The sequence below is a fragment of the Lepidochelys kempii genome, chromosome 20 (assembly GCF_965140265.1).
Source record: "Lepidochelys kempii isolate rLepKem1 chromosome 20, rLepKem1.hap2, whole genome shotgun sequence".
Taxonomy (NCBI): domain Eukaryota; kingdom Metazoa; phylum Chordata; order Testudines; family Cheloniidae; genus Lepidochelys; species Lepidochelys kempii.
In genome coordinates this window covers 20,698,722-20,721,429 of record NC_133275.1, presented here as the reverse complement: position 1 = coordinate 20,721,429, position 22,708 = coordinate 20,698,722, and the positions used below count along the sequence as shown (strand labels likewise).

General features: G+C 48.2%; 1 protein-coding gene across 8 annotated transcripts in view; it reads left to right on the top strand.

The window, feature by feature from the left end:
• Window positions 1–22,708, top strand: part of MAP2K7 (mitogen-activated protein kinase kinase 7) — a 60,869-nt gene that overhangs the window by 10,190 nt on the left and 27,971 nt on the right. For 5 of the 8 annotated variants that reach the window (XR_012155757.1, XM_073319085.1, XM_073319081.1 and 2 more), the window contains exons 2-5: window positions 4,507–4,554; window positions 20,870–21,014; window positions 21,511–21,577; window positions 22,145–22,258. Coding sequence is in view for 7 of the 8 variants with exons in the window: in XM_073319085.1 (XP_073175186.1) it covers window positions 4,507–4,554; window positions 20,870–21,014; window positions 21,511–21,577; window positions 22,145–22,258 (374 nt within the window). In the remaining variant the exon portion in view is untranslated. Of the gene's footprint in view, window positions 1–4,506; window positions 4,555–20,244; window positions 21,015–21,510; window positions 21,578–22,144; window positions 22,259–22,708 lie in introns of those variants that run through there. The other 3 variants (XM_073319087.1, XM_073319084.1, XM_073319086.1) reach the window with 3 other exon arrangements.

The window sequence follows — 22,708 nt, the reverse complement described above, 5'->3', positions numbered from 1 at the left end:
ATGGACGCTCCAGCCATCACCGCGAGTTTTTCTGACTGGACCTGCCTAATGTTGATGGAAAGAGTAGAAAGCAAGCAATCAAAATGGGCTGAAATAACAAAATCAGATCATTCTTCTGAAGTAAAGTGTGAACATTGCCAAGAGTTGTTGAGCGACAAGAGAGAAGGGATTTGTGCCCATCTCTAAAAGACTAGAAGATTGGTTTCTTTGGTTTTAAGATCAAAGGCCCCATTGAATGAAACTCTTGCTATTGAAATGGATGAACAAAACATAGGTGAGCTTGATCCTGAAGCAAGGCATTTTTTGAGGTTGCTGTTGTCAAGACGTAGCCACAATGATGGTGTAAGTCCCTGCTCTCTTCATTCACAGGTGGTCTTAGTGTGCCATCTGGGACAAGGTCGAAGATCAGTGGGTGATTGTGGCATAACAGCCATCCAATGGCAGAGAACCTTCTTTTGTGCTCGTAATACTACACACAGAATGAACAGTTCAAGGAAATGATTGAAGCAATTTGCCCTGGGGATATACTCCTTCTAATAGATTGAAAGTGGCATGTCTGTTACTAGACGCTATGAGTGAAGAAATGGGGGGGGAAGGGAAATGAAAGGAGGCACTTAAATGGTTGATGTGGACACTTCTCCCACAAACATTTTTGATCCTCCTAGGCATGGGACATCCCCTCCAAACTTGTCTGCAAATCCTGTTTTGCTTCAGATCCCTCCTTGAGATTCGGAGATGCCTACAGGAAAATGCCAGCTGATAGATTCAAGGAGCTCAATCTGTTTAGTGTAACAAATATAGAGCTAAGGGATGACTTGATCACAGTCTGTAAGTATGGACACCGGGAACAAATATTTTATAATGGGCTCTTCAGTCTAGCAGACAAAGGTATAACATGCATAAGGTGTAGATTTTTTAACAGAGAGGGTAATTAACCATTGCAACAGTTTATCAAGGGCTGTGGTGGATTCTCCATCACTTTCCTCTTTTAATTCCAGAGCATCTTAGCAGACACTGGGAGCAGTACAGCATCACCATTCATTCCTGTCCATGGCTTGTTCTTCCTGTAAGCCAAGCCTGGCCATGACATCCCTGCCATCTAGTGGGTGGATGGCCTCTAGGTCAGACTAATCTTGCTTGGTTTTGCATTATTTTCTTTCATTCCATTTATTTTCTTTCTTTTTGTATTTCTCCATCACTGGCAATTTTAAAATCCGGTTTGGATGCTTGTTTAAAAGATCAGTTCTACTTCAAAAGGAATTATTTTGTGGAAGTTCTGTGGCCTGTGTTATATAGGAGGTCAGACTACATGATCATAGTGGTGCTTTCCGGCCTTGGAACCAGTAGATAGAAAGCCAGCAGAGATTTTTGCTCTTGTTCTTGTATATTTCTTATTTACATATAAAAGAAATCAAACCGACAGAGCTTTCCAGCTGTGTCCACATCTGCCTATGTTAACCTTTGTTCTTATTCACATTTTTGAGCTTGTGGTTTGTGGTACCACCTACCATAAAAATCATAGGCCAGCCCCACCCCCAGTCGTGAGATTGACATAAAAAACGTAAGATTTGGAAAAAAAATATGAATTTGATGTTTTTGCCTTCTGTTTTTTGAGTTGTTGGGGGTCATGTTTTTCAGTCCCCTGCCCCCAAACTTATTTTCTTTTCTAAAAATGAAAGAGGAGACTCCATGACTCCAGGAGTGGGGCCTGAAGGAACATTACAAAGCAGTTAAATGGGTTGGCAAGGCTGTGTTTGTTGCATCTTGGACTGTAAGCCCCTTGGCGCAGGGATGATTTTTACTTTCTTAGTACAGCACCCAGCAGAATGGGGCTTTAAACCTGACTGAGAGCTCTAGCTGCTGCTGGAATTTAGCAGTAGCCATAGTTGCTCTGCTGCAACTCTGATGAGCATGTCAGTTTCACTGTGTGGGAGCATCAGAGGCTAAGGAGGGGTGTTTCCACTACCTCATAGGCTTCTGCTGCCCATGAACTATGATTTTGGCAGAGACCTGAAAGAGCTGTTGACATTCACTTCTTATTTGAAAACGTATTCACATCCACTTGGAGTACAACTGAGAGGTGGCTGTCCAAACGGCCCCCGGGGGAAGGGGCTATATGTTCATTGTGTCTCAGTGGTCCCCAATCAGATGGGTGTGCCCTTCCCTTAATTTCCAGTGCTGGAAACTAAACCTGGGTTCTGAGAGTCAAGCTGGCTCTATTTCTTCTTGGGCATCATCTGCAGATACACAAGGCAAGTGACCCTTGGTGATTCCTGTCCCCTTAGTGCGTTTGTCGAGGCATAACTGATTGGAACTTAAACAATCCTGGTGATGGACAAGAAGAAAGCGAATCCAGCTCTCCCCATGGTCTAGGAGGAGTAAAAAGCAGGGAAATTGTCTTCTAGTTATTTCAGTCAGCAGATCGGACTCCAGCACATAAACAGAGGCAGGCCTGAGGAGTAAGTGAAGTTGCTCTTCGGAGCAGAGCTGTGCTTTGTGCCAATGTGTGCATCTGCTACCAGTTTTGGATTCTGTACAGTTCTCTGTGCTTCATTTAATTCTCCTTTTACAAGATGCTCACTGAGCTGGGAAGTGAAAGGTGATGTGAGGTAGGGGTGGCCACTTCTGTTCAGGTTGGGGGAGGGGTGGAAAAGTCGGCTGTTGTATGCCTTCTGGGGTTGTAATTATAGTGAATGATTTGACAGATGCCTGCCTACATCCGTGGGAAAGAGTCTCAAGCAGAATTTCCAGACCTGGTGAACTCAGTGATGAGCTACTGTCTCTTAATCCTATCAGGCAACTGTACCACTTTAAGCAGCCAGGAACAAAGTTGAAGCTAGACAATTCAGATTGGAAGTAAGGTGTATATTTTTACACAATGAGAGTAGCTAACCATTGGAACAATTTACCAAGTGTGGTGGTGCATTCTTCATCACTGCCCATTTTTAAAATCAAGATTGGACAGTCTTCTAAAAGATCGGCTCTAAGAATTATTTTGGGGCAGGTCTCAGGCCTCTGTTATACAGGAGGCCAGACTAGATGATCACAACGGTCCTGTCTGGCCTTGGAATCTGTGATACCCCTGCTGTGCTTTGTGTAAGTAAAATGTTGGTACTGTATGAAATCAGTGCAGCCAGTATTAAATAGATTGGAAACTGGCTAATTGCTAGATCTCCAAAAGTAATTGTCCCAATGTTCCTGGCCCAGTGCGATTAGTCCCAATTGTTCCTGGCCCAATACTATTCAGTATATTTGTCAGTGGTCTAGAAGATAAAATGTGGTGGTAAAATTTGCAACTGACACAAGGGTTGGTTTAATGGTGAGTAGTGATAAGGACAGGTAAGTTATACCGAGTACTCAGGATTGCTTGGTGAGCTGGACTCATTTGAGCAACATGTGTTTTTAGTACAGCGGAAGATCATAAACCTAGGAACAAAGAATGTAGGTCATCGTAATGGTATGGGGGACTCGGTATACAGTATTACTGTATTACTGTAAACCTCGGTATACAGTATTAGTGTATTACTGTATTACTGTAAACCTTGGTATACAGTATTAGTGAGAGCATCAACAGATACTGCATCCAGTTCTGATGTCCACACTTCAAAAAGAATGTTGAAAATTGGAAAAGATTCAGAATAGGGAAGAGGGTCTAGAAGAGACATAAGGAGCGCAATCTCTCCGAGATCGTCAGAAAAGTTAGGAGTTGGCTTGATCGTGGTCTGTATGTGGGGAGATAAGCTCTGATAGTAGAGGGCTCTTTAATCTATCACACAAAGGCATTGCTTGATCCAGTGGTTGAAAGATAAATTCAGACTAGGAATAAGGTGCAGAGGAATTAACCACTGGAACAATTTACCGGAGGCTGTTGTGGGTTCTCTGTCACTTGAAGTCTATAATTCCAAGATTTGACGTCTTTCTAAAAGATCCTGCCCTGGTTTAACCAGAAGTTGAGCTTAACCAGATGCAGGGTTGAGTGGGTGAAATGTGGCCTCTGTTGTTCAGGGGGTCAGACAGATGATCACAGTGGTTCTTTCTGGACTTGGATTAATCCTGCAGACTATGTTGGGAAGGAGGTAGAAACATGAGCCTCTCCAAATTGTAAGCAGCCCAAGCACTGTGATGGGGCAGAACATGCCTGACTTAATGGGAGGGAGGTAACAGGGACATGGCCCAGGTAGGTTAGCTGGGAGGCTGGGGTACCAGCAAGGATGAATGGCCTACGGAGAATTTGCTGCAGTGGAAGGAGATGGGAAGGGAACAGCTGCTGCCTGCATATTTGAGACACTTGGGGAATGGCTGCCCAGGGCTCCCAGGAACTTCACTGTATGGTGCATCCCATTTTTCACCTTGTCTGTCACCATCTGTTGGTTTTTCACCATTCTCCATCCCTCACCCTGGAATCAGTTCGCTCCCCGCCCGGAATATGATTTGATTTCTTTTGATGACTCGATTGTTTCTGTTGTGATTTATCGTGTTGTTTTTTTCTTCCTTTTCCCAATCCAGTTATTGTGATCACTCTAAGCCCTGCTCCCGCTCCGTCCCAACGAGCAGGTACCAAACTTTTTATCATCGCAGCTTGGATTTCCTGCATCATTTACTTAACGCTTCCTTCAACTGCATAGAAATGCCACCTGTCTGACTTCCCTCCTGTCTGTCTCCCCCTCCCATCCCCAATCTTTCCCATATCCACCTGTTACCACCACCATTGATCGAGCATACATGACCATTTACAGCTAGGAACAGCATTAGATAAGGCCTCCCGTAGGATCATGGCTCTGCTTGCCCACATGCTTTCCTGTCCCTCCACCACTGGAATAGCTTTGACCACCGCACCTGCCATCTGAGGCTCTCAAAGCACATTCCAGAAGCAGGTAAGTATTAAACAATCCCAGACTATAGAGAGGCAATCCTCACCTCCTCCACTGATACACAACCACTTCTGGGCTGGAATGCAGCAGCCATTGACCAGCACACACCAGCAGTGTGCTCTCAGCATTGTAAGCTAGCAAGTGAAGAAGAATCCCATGTCCAATTGAAACCACCGCAGCAATTTTAGGAAGGCAAAATGTAATTTTTCCATGTTAGAATTTTGTCAGGACATTTGGGCTGACATCCCTGTTCTCCGAGTGCTGTGCACTCCTTGATAGCCACGAGGGCCTGGATTTCTGAGGAAGGCTTAGATACTGTGTCGATGGCACAGCCGTGAATTAAATATGGTGGATGGCCACCACATGGCTTAGCACAATAGTGGGAGGTATTTTTATTTGTCTTGCACATAGAAAACCCAGAACATCTACATTCCCATTTGAAGAACCACCTGGGACCTCTGGAGGAATCTTAAAGTGTGATTATTGTCTGTATTAGAGACTTCCAACTGAGATCCAGGTCACACTGTGTCAGGAGATACATACACACAGGTGCGAGAGTCCCTTCCCTGAAGAATTTAGTCTAAGTAGCTGAGTGTGTGTGAAAGGAAGAGTTATTCTCTCCATTTCACAGATCAGACAGGGAGTCCCAGTCTAATGCCTTAACCACAAGATGACTCTCCAGCTGCATGGGCAGCCGTATCTCCTTGGCTGGAGCAGAGAGCTTCCCCGAGAGTCCAACTTTGAGGAGTGAAGTGGCCCTTCCCAATTTTTACCATCCTGGGCTGAGAGTCTTTTGTATCTCCTAAGGTAAACCGAGCCAAACCAGGTCAGTACTTGGATGGGCAACCCAAGAAGTGGTGTTAGTGGCTTATTCGGGGGTACTCTTCTCACTGAGTCAGTTCTGAAGACTGTGTGCTCTCTGCAGGTGATGTGCTGCTAGAGGGGCCATCTTCTGGATGAATGGCTATCTGGCCGTGTCCCCAGTTCTTACGCTCTTATCCTGAGTCTCACAATATTGAGTGTTCACACCCAATATTGTGAGATACGGCTGCCCATACAGCTGGAGAGTCATCTTGTGGTTAAGGCATTAGACTGGGACTCCCTGTCTGATCTGTGAAATGGAGAGAATTCTCTGCTTAAAGCCTCAGCTCTTGGAGTCATGTGATTCCATAAGGATCTCCGCTTTCTTTTTTTCAAATAATTTTTCAGCCTTCATGGCTGCAGAGAGAAGCTGAGAAACATGAATCCTAAAGGCTCATAAATCAGAAAGCAAATAAAATTTTGAATAAAATTTTGTTTAAAAAAAAGTTTTTTTTTTAAAGCCAGTCTCATAATTTTTGGGACCAGACTCATGGATATTTGAACACTAGTGCTTGACCACGCAGAAAGGCGTTTGTGACGTCTTATGATCATTAAAGATCTCACTGTGCTCTTTGAGATTTGCGGGGTAGTCCTGGTTTCCAGAGGCCAGTTTTGTTTATTACCTCCAGTCTGCCTAAATTCCCCCTGCAGCTGCATTTGACTGTCATCTGTGAAGCAGTCCCAACACTGGCTTGTTTTGCAGTGATTTTGCATTGCTGTGCACTGTTAAGCAGCTGTGTTGCTGATCCCAGAGTCAGCTGCAGGTGAAGCAATCCCAATGCTGGGTTTGTTTTGTAGCTGCTTAGTCTAGTGTTCTGGGATCCTTCAGGATGAAAGGTTTAGTTTAAATGTACAATGATCTGACAGCTTTTTCTCCTGTGCTTTTATATCTCTCCCACACATCGATGTCAAATTGTAACACTGTGCTGATAGACTATGCCCTGCAGAATTTCCCAGACAGTGAACTATGAAATAGTATTTCTTTTTATTTAAAAAGTTGAATTGTCTCTTTTCTAGGCCAGAAAAATAATACCGTATTTGTTGATTCCCAGCCTTGAACGTATTGCATTGAACTGCCCTCTCCTGAAACAGTGCAATGAACACATGGTTTCATTGCCGTAATCAGAAATTCAGATGCCATGGCGATTCCCGCCAGCATTTCTGAGCCTCCTGTTGGTGACCACCCTACCTTTGACACGGTCTTTTCGAAGCATCTGTATAGAAGGTATCCATTTGCCCCCATTACGACGGCAGACCAGGAATCCAGACACCGAGGTTCTGTTCCTGGCTCCGCTCCTGGCCTCTGGGGTGACATTGGCCAAGTCCCTCACCTCCCTGTACCTTTCTTTTCCCAGCTCTCAAATGGAGGTGGGGCTACCCTCTTTTGTTAGGTAGATAAGTATTCACTGTGAAGTGCTTTGAGATTCTCCAGTGGCTATTGATTGTATTATTTATACAGCTATCTCTTATTTTTTTTTTTTAGAATGCTCCCCTGCCACCAGGGTGCTCAGTAGCCCAGTAGATGAGCCTTTATTAAAACCTTAGTAATGGAAATAGAACTCAAGAATCCTGACTCCCTGTGGCCTGCTCTAAGCATTAGGCCACACTCTCCTCTCAGAGCTGGGGATCAGAAAGTTCCTCGCTCCAAGAGCATGCCCAGAGCCTTGGACCGTGGTAAGACTGAGGCTCAAAAATGATCCTTTAAAACCCAGGTCTCTATGCACTTGTCATGTAGCTTTTTGCCATGGGAAGCAATGCCATGTGCTTCGTGCCTGTGAGGGTCACACTCAAACCCACCATGTTCACAGTTAAAGGGGGAACTGAAAAGCTTTTCAGTCTGCCAGGGGCAGAGTTCATAACATCCGTTGCAGAAAAACATAAAGCCATCATGTGCCCTTAAGACAGGGAAACAGTTTAATTCCTGGTATTGCTGGAGGGATTACTGTGGTCACGGGAATACCAGACTTGGGTCTTGGCAAGTCTGTAAGAACCTAAACTTTCAACAACAGCTGTATGGTGATGAATTAAAAATGACATTCATAACCCTCCCACCAAGAAAAAGAAGAAATTAATAATGTTTAAAAATAAACAGATCAGAAACATGAGCAGTTTTGACTCTGCAAACAAGTTCCAAAGACTCCCCATTGCTATTGCTTTTGAGCTATGGAGGGCACCCAGATTCTAGGGGGATGGGCAGCAGAGTCAGACACTTAGGTAGATTTATAGACAGCATGTCTGCGCCTTATGTTGTCACTGATTTGGTGGGGGGAGTCTATCTTTAGAAAGCTTTACTGTTCACTTTTAAATCCAAAATATTTTAGTGTTATTTATTTTAGCTGGGAATTAGGCAGCTGTTGAAATTCAGTGGACTATGGGTCCCACTTACATTGGGCTTCTTGGAAATTCTGACCTATTTTTATTATACTAGCACCTGCAGGCCCCCAGCAGAGACCAAAGGCCCAATGTGTGCTGTAGAAACACAGAGGAAGAGAAGGTGCTTTCCCCTAAGAGCTTACAATTGAAATAAACAAAGAGGGGAAAACAGAGACAGAGGGGTTTTGGCCCTCCTCTAGCGCTCTCCATCCAAGGATCTCAACATGGTTCATAAACGTTCCTCCATTTAACTCTCCCAGGCCCCCTCTGGGAAGCAGGTGATGGATGTGTTTGGATGGCTTCACTCAGAATTGAAATGCTGCCACGTCTGGGTTGGAACACTGCGGCTCTTTAACAGCGTAATTGTTTGCAGGCAGAAATTACATTACTGTATCCAGCTGAAAATTCAAGAGGAGGATTTTTAAGTAGGCCATCTGCAAGTACTCGAATTGAAATTTTGCTAGGACACTAGAGTTAAAACAAAACCTCCCTTCTAGGGGAAGTGCCAGGGGATTTTTAAGGAGTACAAATGGTCAGGATGTTTTCAAATGATAGCAACTTCTGCAGCACAGCACTCCCACACTGTGGCTTTGGGATTGGTACTGAGCACCTGTCACACCCTGGGCCTTCTGTTGAAGGTCTCCCATCCAAATTCTGACCTGACCTAAGTTTGTTTGCTGGCTGCAGGCTTGTTGTTTCAGAGCAGCTCAGTTACTTCCCGTAAAGCTTTAATCAGGAAGTCATTCATGCAAGATGATTGACTGGCAGGAGGGGGAACGTAATTGGGTACCGAAATTCTGATTCGTCAAATAAGAGTTTCCAAAATGGTGAGAGACAAGGTAATATCAGGGCTGCCAAGATATGTCCTGTTTAGACCCACAGTGACTCTTGTCATTGCCCAGTTTGTCTAAGAGACTATCAGAGTCCTGCAGAAATGTTTATAATACACACACTACATATCCCGGATTGATCAGCCTAGACCACCCCAATCAGCTGGGATCTCAGAACTGATCCTTGCTGACTGGGGTGGTATGATCTGACCAGGCTGGGATATGTAGTCAGGACTCCTGGGTTCTGTGTCCAGCTGTGCCACTGATTTCTGTATATGGCCTGCTGTCTCAGCTCCTGGATTCTATTCCAAGCCCTGCCACTGACTTAGACACATCACTTTCCTGTGCTTCAGTTTCCCCACCTGGAAAATAGTAGCTATTTCCTTAGTTCACCAGGGTAACTGTTGCAAAGCACTTTGTGATCCTTGGATACTAGGCCCAATTGTTTAAAAGCCCTAAAAAGGTACAGTTGACTCTTGTGCAACTTCATAATGGGCTTTTTAATGCATTTGTAAATGTCCCTGTGCCCAAATATCTTACACGCTATCTGGGCATGAGGTGAGGATTTTCGCAACTGATTTGGGAATTCCAGATTAAATTGATAATGCACCCATAACTAAAGGCAGCTTAACCCTTTCCACTGACCTAGGGTATGTCTACACTTAAATCACTGTAGCGCTTCAGTGTACACGCTACCTACGCTGACAGGAGGGGTTCTCCCATAGGCTTAGGTAATCCACCTCCCCAAGAGGTGGTAGCTAGTTTTATGAAGAATTCTTCCATCGACCCAGTGGTGTCTACACCTGGGGTAAGGTTGGCATATCTACATCCACACCCCCGAGACAGAGCTATGCTGATCTAAGTTCCCATGCCGACCAGCCCTTCTGTGCACACTTTCAGCTGCCATAAGTTTGGGCTTAGTGTAGAAGTGGTGGGGTGAGGAGTGGAGAGAAGAGTTAGTTTATTTTTTCTGCTCCCTACTGACTCACGCATGATCAGATGCCTTCAGCTGGAGCAGATCTGCAATATAAGGTCAGATCAGGCTTTCCAGAGACCCAGTCCTGGGAGGAGCTGCCATGGGAGTTAAGCCATGTCAGCGGGCATGGCTCTATTTGTGCATAGACTGCACTAGTCCTGCTGGGGAGGTAGCTCTGCCTGTTGCCATGTTCCTGAAATTGCTGAAGTCAATGGGCACAATACACAGTCACCCCCCACTTTTCCCTCTGCTTGAAGCAGGTAGGAACTTCTGGTCACTTTCATGGCACCTCTGTAGCTGCAGAGACCTCTGCTGCCTGCTTGGAGGGTGCCAGTTGCTTCTAGGAGATGCCTCTCGAGGTGCAGTTGTAGTCCTTATGGGATTACTGGGCCCATGTAGCCCACAAGAACTCTGATCCCAGCTCTCTGTAGCTTCACTCCATCAGAGAGAGGTGCCCTCATCCTGGTATATTTTTTTTTTAATGTCCCCTTTTACTCCTTGTTTGACCTCAGTTTTTTTTTTCCTCTGTGTGTTTCTCTTTCATTCCTTTTGCCAGTTCCTTCCTTTTCGTGTTGATCTCAAGGCCTAGCAGCCCTTAGATGGGGGCCCTGATATTGAGTCTGAAGTACCAACAATGTTCTTTAATTAGAATCCATCTTTTAGCTAATTAAAAACTAGCTAGCAAATAGACAACACATGGAGCATATCTCCCTGGTGCTTAAACTCTGATATTTGGTGATGGGTTCAGAAACTGCCCGATTTCTAAGGAAACTCATGGCAGATCATCCAGGACTGGAACCAGATCACTGACAAAGTGGACCAGGAGAGCATCTGACTCTAGAATAGTAGCAATGCAGGTGGGTTGCGAATAGACCATCATCACCCTCTCCGTTCCAGTCCAGTAGGGAGGGATCCTGGCCAAGATCTTCCAAAGTGGTTGTTGATTTTGCGTGACCCCATTTGGGGGAAAGGGGAAAGCAACCTGCATCACCTTAAAAGGGCCTGAGTTGTTTTTTTTTCACAAAAAGCTGAGCACCCACTTCCCTTTGTGCACTAAAATCACCTTTGAAAAACCTTTAGCCCCTGATGTTTTTGTTTCAAAAGCAGACTGATTTTTGTTCCCCTGAGAGCAGTGGGGGCGTCTCCCAGCACTCATCTGTCTGTCTGGTTGTACCTGCAGAGCAGGCAGCGGTGAAGGCTGGGGTTTTGAAAGTTCCTAAAGGAAATAGGTACCCAACTTTCATTGAATTTCAGTGGCATTTGGCCACTTCGGTGCTTTGGAAATCCTAGTCTAAACCCCGCCAGAGCATGGGTACAGCCCCTGGCACAGTGGAGTCCTGGCCCATGTCTGGGGCTTCTAGATGATACTGCAATAGACGTGATAAAATATACCCCACAATTCACTGATAATTGGGTCATAAACTTGGGATTTCCACCCAGTGCCCTCCTACAAAGAATTGTCTTCCCTGTCTGCTAGGAAAGGAACGGGCCCCATCACTGGATGTTAGGAGCCTGAATGCTTTGAGGAACTGCCTCAGAATCCCTAGTGTGAGACATCAGGTTAATTCCTACTTCCCCCTTGCCTAGTGCAGGATTGTTCCCTACAGGGCCCTTTGGGCGGTCTGGTTTCAAATATCCCAACCAAAGATTTGTGGGGGGGGGGGGGGGGAAACGGGAGGTACCATTCCACACTGAATAGGTCAAACTGTCAGCAACCATTTTTCTCATCAACAGCCTAAATTCCTCCTGAATACATTTCATCCTGTTACTCTCCCTGGCCATGCCCTGTGCTGCTTTGCCAGTGGTGGGGATTTGCTCTGATGCCAGCCACCGGTGGAAGCCCCTTGCTGCAAGCCTTGGTTGGCTTCGACACAGTTTGACCTGTGTTCATGCTGCACTGGTGCAAACCACGGCTTTGCCAGCATGCCCAAGTAGTGGGATTGGGACAAATAGATAAGACCTCGGCCATCATTGTAATGCTCAAGTGACCTGTGGGAAGGTGGCTTCTCCCGTGGCTGCCCGTCCTCACCCAGAGACCAAGTCTGGTTGGAGCAGTATGCAGCATCCATCCTCTGCTTTGGGCACTTAGCCCAGCCCACGAGCAATTCCTGCAGGTCTGGGAGTCCCCAACAGCACAAGTTGCCTGCAGCTGCACACCCCCATGCGATCAGTCACAGGCTGTGTCTATACTACAGAGCCTGTGCCGGTGTAGCCCCCTAGTGTGGATGCAGTGCACACGGATAGAAGGAATCTGTCTGCTCTTGTAGGACCACCGACGTTAGTTCTGCCGCCAGAAGCTCCCTTCCCTCAACATGGCTGCATGCGTACTGGAGGCTTTGTCAGCGCAGCTCTGTTGCTGCGGGGTGTGGAGGGGTTCACACCCTTGACCGAGACAGCTATTCCAGGATAAGTTTTACGTGTAGACCAGGCCTAAATGGTGGTTTTCTCTCTGCCATCCTGTCCTACTCACACCCTTGGTTTTATGTTCACTGGCAGCCTCTCTGCTCCCCCTCTGCCTTCTTTCTCTTCCACCCCAACCCCATTGCCCTTTAATTTAACCCCTCCGAGCATACACTGGAGTGGCTGACCTCTGCCTGCAGCATGTTTTCCCCTCCCTGCCTTGTTGGTTCTCCATCCGACAAACCCGGGAGCTGTTAGATTGCATGCCCCACCAGTAGAGTAGCATGCAGGCTTCTGGAATGGAGAGCATGAGCAAGGCGTGTGCTGTAGAAATGGAATGGGGGAAGGGCAGGTGGGAGGAGTCTGATCTCGAATTGTGGGGAGTGGGGAGGCTGAAGCAACTGGGGGCTGGGGATGGGATTGGGGTTGGGGTCTTGCATGCTGAACTACATCGTGAAGAGATACAGATGGTAATAAAACCTGTGGTCACAGAGTTCAGAATTATAGGCTTTTGCTCAACCACCAGATACAGGCTGGGTGCAGGGGTGGCTGGGTGAAATTGTCTGGCCTGTGTAACACAGGTGGTCAGCCGGGAGGATTACAGTGGCCCCTTGTGGCAGTACGGTCGCTAAATGTTGGAGATCCTGTAGGCAGCCCATGCTCTGTTTTAACACAGGTGCCTTAATCAGGAAAATGTCCAACTGCTCTTAAATCGGAGCGTCCTGGTGGCTCTTCTATCCATCAGTTACTCTGGAGTTTGTTAAATGGGCAGGAGTGTGGACTTCCACTCCTCCTTCCCCAGCCCCCATCACCCGGCCCTGCTTGCCTCTGCTGTTGCAGGGAACGTGTCACTAGAGGGGTGACTCTCTGATCCAGAACGATCCCCACTTTGTGCTCCCTATATGACACATCCCAGCCTATGGTCCTTGGCATGGAGGGCAGCTCCCTCCAGCCCTCCCTTGGTGATCATTTTAATCCCGAGTGTATGTGCAGGAATCACCTTGGATAATACAGTATGAACTCCCATGCTCCATTCACACAGGGGGATTTAGGAGCGTGAACCCCCTGGAAAGTAAGTGGAAGCTGTGCGCCTGAATTCCTTGGGCAGTTCAGAAAGTCTCACCCAGAATCCCTAATAACCATTGCACAGGTGCGTCCTCGTAGCCTTGGATTGGAAACCCCCTTTGTGTGGCTAGAGGCCTTTGCTATGTTTTATATGGAACTTGCCTTCTTAGGGCCAGATCCTGCATTGTGCAGAGTGACTGCGACCCTGCTGAGGCCATTGGAAGCAGGGGGCACTTAGTAGTGCACAGGAGGGGCTCAGCAGCTGACAGGATTGAGCCCCTGGGGCAGAATTTGCCTCTCCTCTCTGCACAGCAGAACTCGAGTCCTCGGAGTTCCCACTGCTGTGCATGGAGGGGGAGCACATATCAGACTCGAGTGCTGAAGAGTCTTTGGTCCAGATTCTTGACTTATATAAAGCTCTGTTGATTCCAGTGGAGGTACCCAGTTTAGCTAGGCCAGGATACACCAGCTGGCCCACTGCTTTCAGTAGAGCAACACCAGTTTACCCCAGCTGGGGATCTGGTCCCATTGATTTCAGTGGAGACACACTGATTTTACACCAGCTGGGGTTTTGGCCCCATTGACTCCAATTGGTTGAGACTGCTTTACACCAGTTGGGAATCTAGCCTTATTGATTCCAGTGGAAAGATTTCAGTTAATACCATCTGGGGACCTGGACCCACTGACATCAGTGGAAAGATGCCAGTTTATGTCCACTGGGGATCTGGCCACATGGACTCTAGTGGAAAGATACTAGTTTACACCAGCTTAGGATCTGGATACTTGCCTACAATTTGGTAGTGGAGACCCCCTCAAGCAAATATAGCTGCCTGCAGAGCATTGCGACCCCAGACCTGTCTCCGTTTGAAGTCCCTGGCAGAATGATTCCAATGGGGCAGGACCAAGCTTTTAGCTACATTGTGTGATTGTGTGAGTCTTGGGCCCTGGAAAGTCTCTCAGAGAATTTAGGTCTTAAATTTGTGTTTTGTGGGAAAAACTGGCTCTACCAGCCGAGGTCGAACAGCTGATTTCACCTGAGTTTCTTTTTCCTTAAAGTGTTAAATAAGTTTAGATTTGATACCCAGTTGTACTGGGTGAAATTCGCTAGCCTGTTTTATACAGCAAGTTGGACTAGAAAACCTTCTAAAACCTTCCCCTATGTCTGACTGAAATACAGCAGCCTTGTGATTCTATCCAATCAGAAAATAAAATAAAACAAAATAAAAATGCAACATAAAACTGACTGGCCGAGTTTCACTGTCTGTGAGACACCAAAAGGACCATGGACTAAATGGTGAAAAGCAAAATGAGACTGACACATTCTTTGTTCTAATCAGTGTCTTGTTAGCAACTGTCATAGGGCTACTGGCCCCTTGAAGAGGGGGCCGGTTTCAAGGCACCTGCACTGATACCTGCTTCTCAGTTGGGCATAAGGTAGGCACCTGGGCATTATAAATGCAGGTGGGTGTTGACAGATGCCTACAGACACTACAGGGAATAAAGGCTCCTGCACAGCCCTGTTATAAGGCCCTGGGCCTTCCCTTATGCCCAGTTGGGCAGCAAGAATCAGTCCAGATGCACTGGACCTCACCCCCCCTTAAAGGGACCAGTCATCTTGTGACAGTAAACACATGTAAGAGACCTGTGTCATGTAGGAAACCAGACTAGATGATCACATTTGTCCCTTGTGACCTTAAAATCTATGTACTTTTAAGGACAATTTGTTGTGTCGTCCAGCCGCTCAGTCCTACAAGGTGTTGAGGTCCTCCATCGGCTTTGCTGGATCAGATCCAACGTGCTCAGCCCTAGAGCTGGGCAGGAAGTGATTTTCTTGTCCTGTGAGAGTTTTCAAGATTTTGGCATTTTTCCATGATCCAAAGCAGGATGAAAAGTCAAAATTAGGAAAATTTTCACAAATGTTCAGTAATCCAGGGGAAACAATTTGGTTTTTGTCGATTGTAGTGTTTTGTTTCGATCCATTCAAAATGCTTGATTTTGATTTTAGCCTTTTAAAATCTTTGTTTGTAGTATAAATTAACTAAAATTTTGAACCAGAAAGTCATTTTGAACTGTAAAAAGGGACCTTTCAACAATTTTGATATTTTTTCCAAAGATGTTTTGAATCAAGAGATTCGGTGACACCAAACCTTTCCCATGCACTCTTTCAGTTTTGCCAAGAAAACGTTTTGTCAGAAAATTCTCAACAAGTTCCTTGGAGGCAGGATCGGGCCCAGTGGGTCTATCCTGTTTTGTAACCGTATTCACTACAATGGTACCTTGTGCCTTGATTAGAATGTGGCCTTGATTAGAAGGTGTTAATGGAGCACATTACCCCTCTCCCCCGAAAAAGGAGACAGATTATTAAAGACGAAGGAATACAGCTTACCCTGGAGAGAGAAAACCCGCTAAAGGGGCAAGCCTCGGACTCCTAATACTGCCCTGCTTAGAAAAATGGGTGCCTTTTTTCAGGGATGCTAATCCTGCAGGGTTCAATACAGCCAGTTCGCGTGTGTCAGGAGAAAGAGCCTGCCTCTGTGTTAATGAATACCACTCCTGTTTCCTTTACAAACCTAGCCATGGAAAGCATCCCATTGAAACCAACGCTGTCCTGGAGTTGCACTATAGCGCAGCTATTTCTTGAGCATATCGAAAGGTTCAGGGGAGGCTGTGAAGCCAGATTATCCAGGGAGTGCATCAAATCCTGTTTGCTAAAGCCCCATTAAAATAGTATAAGCAGTGGGATGTCTCGGTTTCCATCATGGCCTGATTCTCGAGGGATTTGTCCAGCAGCTTCCTCTTATGTTTCCTTTATAACCAAAAAGAAAAGGAATACTTGTGGCACCTTAGAGACTAACAAATTTATTTGCACATAAGCTTTCGTGAGCTACAGCTCACTTCATCAGATGCATAACCAAGGGGCTCAAAAGTTTTTTGCAGTAATGCCACTTGGCAAATATTCAGACTGCCTCCTTCGGAGGCTGGGTTATAGGGCAGCGTTAGCCTTGTTTTGCTGGTGGGTAACCAAGACGCTGATACTGCGATCTATCCATGGCCTTGCAGTCAGGCCAGCTCTTCCAAAACTGGCTGGTGGACAAATGGAGATTCCAACCATCCGTGGGGCTCAGAGCAGGCCTAGCCTGGTACCCCATGCCACCCCTCAGACATTAGATCTCCTAGCCAGCGCCCCTGTGAGGTATGTATCATTTCCCCTTTGGACAGCTGGGTGAGATGAGGTTAAAGGCACACAGTTCCAGACCTGGTCTGTGTTTAAAAAGCCGTGGTTTTCAGGCCTTTTCCACAAGTGGGGATTTCAGCCATTGGTGGGGCAGCAGCACAGCAAACCACTGACGCAGCCCACACTTCCTCAGTGACAGGCCGGGTTGACCTGGTGTGAACCTGGCTCGGGCTGTCAGCGCAGTAGTGCAGTAACTGGGGCAAACCCACTGTGCAGACAGGGCGTTGGCAGATTCCTGTCCCCGAGGCCTCCTGCCAAGTTTTGTGGTTTTGCAGCACGCAGTTCAGCAGATCAGCCACTGCCCTGGGACTCAGGACACCTGGGTTTTGTTCCCGACTCCGCCACTGAACTGCTGTGTGACCTCCTGTGAATCACTTCCCTGCTCTGTGCCTCAGTTTCCCCTTTGTCTATTTAGACTGTGCGCTTTTGGGGGCAGGTGTCTCAGTAGGTGTCTGTAGCACCCATTATAATGGGGGCCCCAGGCTTGATCAGGGGACAAGGGGGATCTACAGGTGTACCTGGCACAATAGGACCCTGATCTCACTGGGGTCTGGCAGCAGTCAGCACTGGCTCTTCCCCTGCTGTGTGTTGGAAGAACCCAGGCAAACAAAGGTGGAAACTGACTCCTCTGAAACCAAGCAGGTAGAAAGTGATGTCAGATGCACCAAGCAAATAGATGAGAAAGAACAGACAGTGGCATTTTGTGAGCCAGGGCGTTCCCTGCTTCAGTTGAAGTGAGGTGTTTAACGCTGGCAGTGAGCCGCTATGAGTTGCCATCTGTTACCCAGTAGGTGAGTGGTGGAGCAGGTAGGAGTCCTGGCTGCCCATCTTCTGTGCTAAGCACTGGCGCTCCCTTTGCCCGTTGCACTGTGGTTTCAGAGCCCAGCATTTGGGAACCAGGTCCCTTCCAGGCTCAGTTTGGGCCAGATTTTTCGAGTACCTAGCGCTCCTACTGAGTTAGGGGGGAAGTGTGGCTGACTGCAGCACATCCTGGGCTGGGGTAGAAGGGGTATAGGTTCTAGTCCCATCTGTGATCTGCTTTGGGACCTTGGGCATGTCATGTCCCCTCTCGGTTTCCCCATATGTAAAATGGGTATAATACTGCCCTCTCTTGTAAAGCACTTTGTGATCTACTGGTGGAAAGTGCAATGGAAGAGCTAAGTGTGAGCTGCTTGGAACTAGGGGCAGTTTCTGTGGAGCTCAGTATTAATTATAAATATTTATATTACAGTTAGTGCCAAGAGGCTTCAGCTGAGATCAGGACCCTCATACGCTGGGCACAGCATGCAGAGACAGATGGTCTATGCCACAGAGCTCTTACGGTTTAATCAGACAAGACGGGCCAAGGGTGGGAGGGAAAACAGAAGCACAGATAGGGGGAAGTGACTTGTCTAGGACCCTGCAGTAAATCAGCGGCAGAGCCGGGAACAGAACTCAGATCTCCAGCTGCCCTAGCTACTGCACCACCCTGTCTAACCAAAGTCCACTCAAGTTGATTTAAATGGGCTTGGAATCGGATGCTATTGAAGTCCTTGGGATGTGGTTCGCTTTGGATCATGACATGACGGAGCAAATCAGGCAGGGGAGGGGGTTGTGTGCATGGATGGGGAGAGAACTTCACACACCTTGACAAGCAGCAGTTAAAGCCAGAGGGAACATGTCAACTTAGTTTATCATTAAAAACCAATGGGCAGAGTCCTCAGCCAGTGTAAACCAGCATGGCTTCACTAATGTCAATAGCACTGCCCTGATTTACACTGCTGGAGGGTTTGGCCCCATATTTTTAGTCAGGTGGGACCTTTCAAAGTGAGCCTTGAGTGATCTTAAAAAATCCACGAGGAATTGGATCACTTCATGTGGGAGTAGAGCAGTTGCAGTTTCAAGTCCTGGCCTGGGCAGTTATCCATTCCAGTATTGCAGCACTTGGATACACCAGCAAGTGTGGAAGCAAATTTATAAAGGGAGCATTGACTTGTGGTAAGAACAAATTCAGCAAAAGAGACTGAGCCAGAACTCCTGGGTTCTACTTCTGGTTCTCCTGGGGTTGCCCTGGGCAAGTCTCTCACTGGTGACCCTTCTGTATGAGGTGGATAATAGCTTGGTTTGTCAGAGCTTATTTGCCAGTGTGCTTTGAGATCCTCTGATGCTAGGAGGGTAAAGTATTTTTGTTTGGTAAAAGACTCTTCAAGCTATTGAAATTGACCAGATTCAAGCTGCTTGGGGCAGTGTGGGAAAATGGTTCTTCTTTAACCTGTGTGTGGGAATTGAGTTCTGGCTCAGTCAATGGGCATTAGATGTCTTTGTCTGAAAGGATCAGGTCCCTTCACCAGCTCTCCTGTCGCAGCAGCTGCAGCCCTTCCCTCCTGGGTACAACATGCTTTGAACTCTCTTCTAATGACCCCACAGTTCCATAAGTGGCCTTGCCCTTGGGGTGAGGGGTGTTCCCTTCAGCCCAGGTTAACAGCCTAGGGTAGTTTGGCTTGGCCATTGAAAGCTGGCTTGGGGAGTTTCTAGGCATTGTTTGAGGTGGGATGGTTTTAGCAAGCTCCTGCTTGCGGTCAGCTGCATAATATTAAATACCGAGGGCCGGATTCCACTGACCTGCGGTAACTTCGCTGGCCTCTGGGGTGATGCTTTGGGCAGAGTGAGGCCAGAATGTGACAGCAACTTTCTAGCCAAAGCACAACCCATCGAGTTCTACAGGCAGCCTCCCTACCTTCAACAAGGGGGCACAGGCTGTGGGTGGAGGAGGGACTACCTGTCCCAGCATGCTGTGCTCCACCTTCTTCCAAGACCTGGCAGCACTGTATGCTGGAATCTGTAGTCTCTTGAGGACAGCTCCTCCACTTGGGCGGTGAGGTCTGGATGTGAACTACAGGTGCGCACCTGCAAGCAGAGGCCATAGCTCTGTGTTTCTGGCCCGTGCGCGGGAAGAAGTTCAGGAGGGGCGTCCCACTTGTGCTCTGAGCTGTTGAGTGTGTGCCCCAGCTAAGCTCTGTTCTTCACGTGGTTCCCTGCCCCAGTATGCGGGAGGGGTTGTTTTATTTCAAGCCTGTGGGAAGATTCAGTCCTTCCCCTCTTCCCCGTTACCAGTGTGGTATAGAATGTGGTAAGGCCGGGTAACAACTGCAACGACCTCCCTGCTCATTCATGGACTTGCCCCAGTAAAACTTTGCCTCAAACTTCCAGGGGCAAACAGTGGGCCTTGCTTTCTCCTCTTCTCATTCTGGCAGGTTCCCAGTCTTTTGGTGGCAGAGCTGCCTCCCTTGTTAACATGGGGACGATCGGTTTATGTTGAAACTGATCCAGGAAACTGACACACCTGAAGAGGCTCCATCACTGACCACTTCCTTAAATCTCACCTGATGGACTCCTTATATTTAAGGCATGCTGCCAGTCTTTGCCAGTTGGCTGAATTACAGCAGTGGTATAGCAGGGAGTGTGGGCAGCCAGCTGGGAGTCAGGACTGAGAATTGCAAAAGCAGCTAGGAGGATTTAGCTACACAACGCCCATTGTGTGGTTAAATCTCAAGCTAGGATGCCTGGGTTCCCCGCCTTAACTTGGGGTGGCCTCGGACAAATCACCCAGCTGCCTCTGTCTCTGCTTCAAGTGCCATCTATAAAACCCACCAGGATTAGCTGCTCGGAAGGGTCAGGATCGTTTGCGGTGACCAGTCTGCAGGCCAAACCCAGCTGTATCCTGTGGGTCCGTGTACATCTAGCACTTGGGATTCCAGCACAGCACAGTCGCTCCCAACAGCTGTTAACCACTTTGCTGAGGCCTGGGGTGAGCAACCCTAGTATGAGAGGAAAACAGGCTTTTGCAGCCCAGGTCGGAAAATCTGCTTTATCGAATCATGGGACTTAAATGCAGAGAAGACCCATTATGTCTTACCTGGTCTGTCGCCCCATGGAGGCCAGGTCCACATAGGTCCCTACAATCTGCTCCAGGGTGGCATGGCCCAGGGTGAGGGGAAGGGTTGGTGCTGTGCATTCCAGCAGCTAGTGGCATCCACACAGGGCTCTGCTCTCTGATGGGCACAGTGTCAGCGATGGGACGTGTTGGAAGTCGGGATGCTGGACAGTAAGCAGCATGGCTGTGGGTATCGCATCCCCCCTTCAGCGAGGCCTTCACAACCCCATGCAACACAGATAGGGATCTGGGGCTATAAGATGCGGGGGGAGGAGGGGTTCTCTGGAGCAGAGTGTGGAAAGGGACCCAGGCATCTGAGGGCCTGACTCTCGCTCGCTCCCACAGCCCTGCAGCTCCCCCTGGCGAACGATGGCAGCAGCCGCTCCTCTTCTTCGGAGAACTCTCCCCAGCATCAAACGCACCAGCCACGTCCCCGCCACATGCTGGGCCTGCCCCAGCCACCCTTCCCTATACCCAGGAGCATGGAGAGGTAAGTGGTGGGGAAAGGACACCACCTCCCAAGTGGTGGTGATGGGGCTGAGCTAAGGAAACCCCTGGGGCCGCTGTTCTTGGCCTGGCTAGCTGGCTCCCTCTACAGGGTACTGCGTGTAATGCAGCTGCTGCACCAATCACCTATTTTGTGTCGAGTCCTGTAAACTGGCATTGCGGGCTGCCTGGCCTGGCTAATGAGGTGGAGCGGGCCACCTGGCTCGGCCAAAGAGGTCGAGCGGGGCCACCTGGCTCAGCCAGTGAGATTTTCCCCACCTTATTCTGGTGGGCTAGACAGATCACTGAGCTAATCCAGTGCCACAGGGCGGAGGGACCACTAGACTTGATGGGCCTGCTGTTACAGGTGGGCTGGGGTCCTCAGCCAGTGCCTAGTTTGGACTCTGACCTGGCAGGAGAGCTCCTCCTCCTCCTCGGAGCCAGAGTCACTTGATTTGGTATGTTGTCTCCATCCAAACTTTCTCCATGTCTCTCTCTAGTATAGAGATAGATCAGAAGCTGCAGGAAATCATGAAGCAAACGGGTTACCTGACCATAGGAGGGCAGGTGAGTTGGAAGAAGTGCAAAGGGATCATATTCTCAGTGCTGCTCTGTCAGTAGAACTGTAGGTGCCAACTATTGCAGAGTATCCCTGATTGGTATCAGGTTTCCTCTCCTACGCTGTTGTGTGGCATTGTGCTTTTAAACAGCTGCCAAATCCCACTCCGAGGTGGCTGCATTTCACGGCTGGGTGAGTGATCCCAGTGTGGTTCTGGCTTGAGACAAAATCCTCTGCCCCAGGACAGGCTGCATGAGGGCAAGCGCCCCTCACCACATGCATATGCTGCCCCTTGTTGGGATGCCCATCCTCCAGGGAGAGCGGAACTGAGGATTCCCTGCCCTTTCGATCTCCATTGTGGGTTAGAGAACTGGCAGGTGGGTGCAATGTGAGGCCAGGGGGAACCTAGTGTGCCAGTCAGTGAAGCCTGGTACCCCACTGGCTGGCATACTTACCATGGAGTTTACCACTGGGAGTTGTCCTAGCTTAGGGTTGTCTGCTGGGCCCCTGCGTATAGACATGGGCTCCGTTGTATGGCCCCTCCTGTAGCCCTGTGTGTATGTGTCTCTGTGCAGCGGTACCAAGCAGAGATCAATGACCTGGAGAACCTGGGCGAGATTGGCAGTGGGACCTGTGGTCAGGTGTGGAAGATGCGATTCAAGAAAACAGGACACATCATAGCCGTGAAGGTGAGCATCGGGGGCAGGGCTTTAAAAACAGACCAAGCAAGGGGTGAATAGTTCCATCAGGAAGGGAGGGGGTGTTGTTGAATGGGGAGAGGAAAGGATCAGGACTCCTGGGCTCTATTCCTAGCTTTGAAAGGGGAGTGGTGTCTAGTGGTTAGAGCAGGGCGGTACTACACGTCAGGACTCCTGGGTCCTATTTCCAGCACTGGGAGAGGAGTGGAGTCTGGTAGTTAGATCATGGGGGGCAAGGGCTGGCCTTCTGGGTTCTATTCTTGCCTCTGATTGGGGAGTGATGTCTAGAAGTTGGAATAGGGGGGGCCTTGAAGCCAGGACTCCTGGGTTCTGTTCCCAGCTCTGCCACTGACTCCGTGTGACCATGAGCAAGTCATGCCTCATGTCTGTGCCTCAGTTTCCCCACCTCCGAACTGGAGATAACGCTGCCCTACGTGGGTG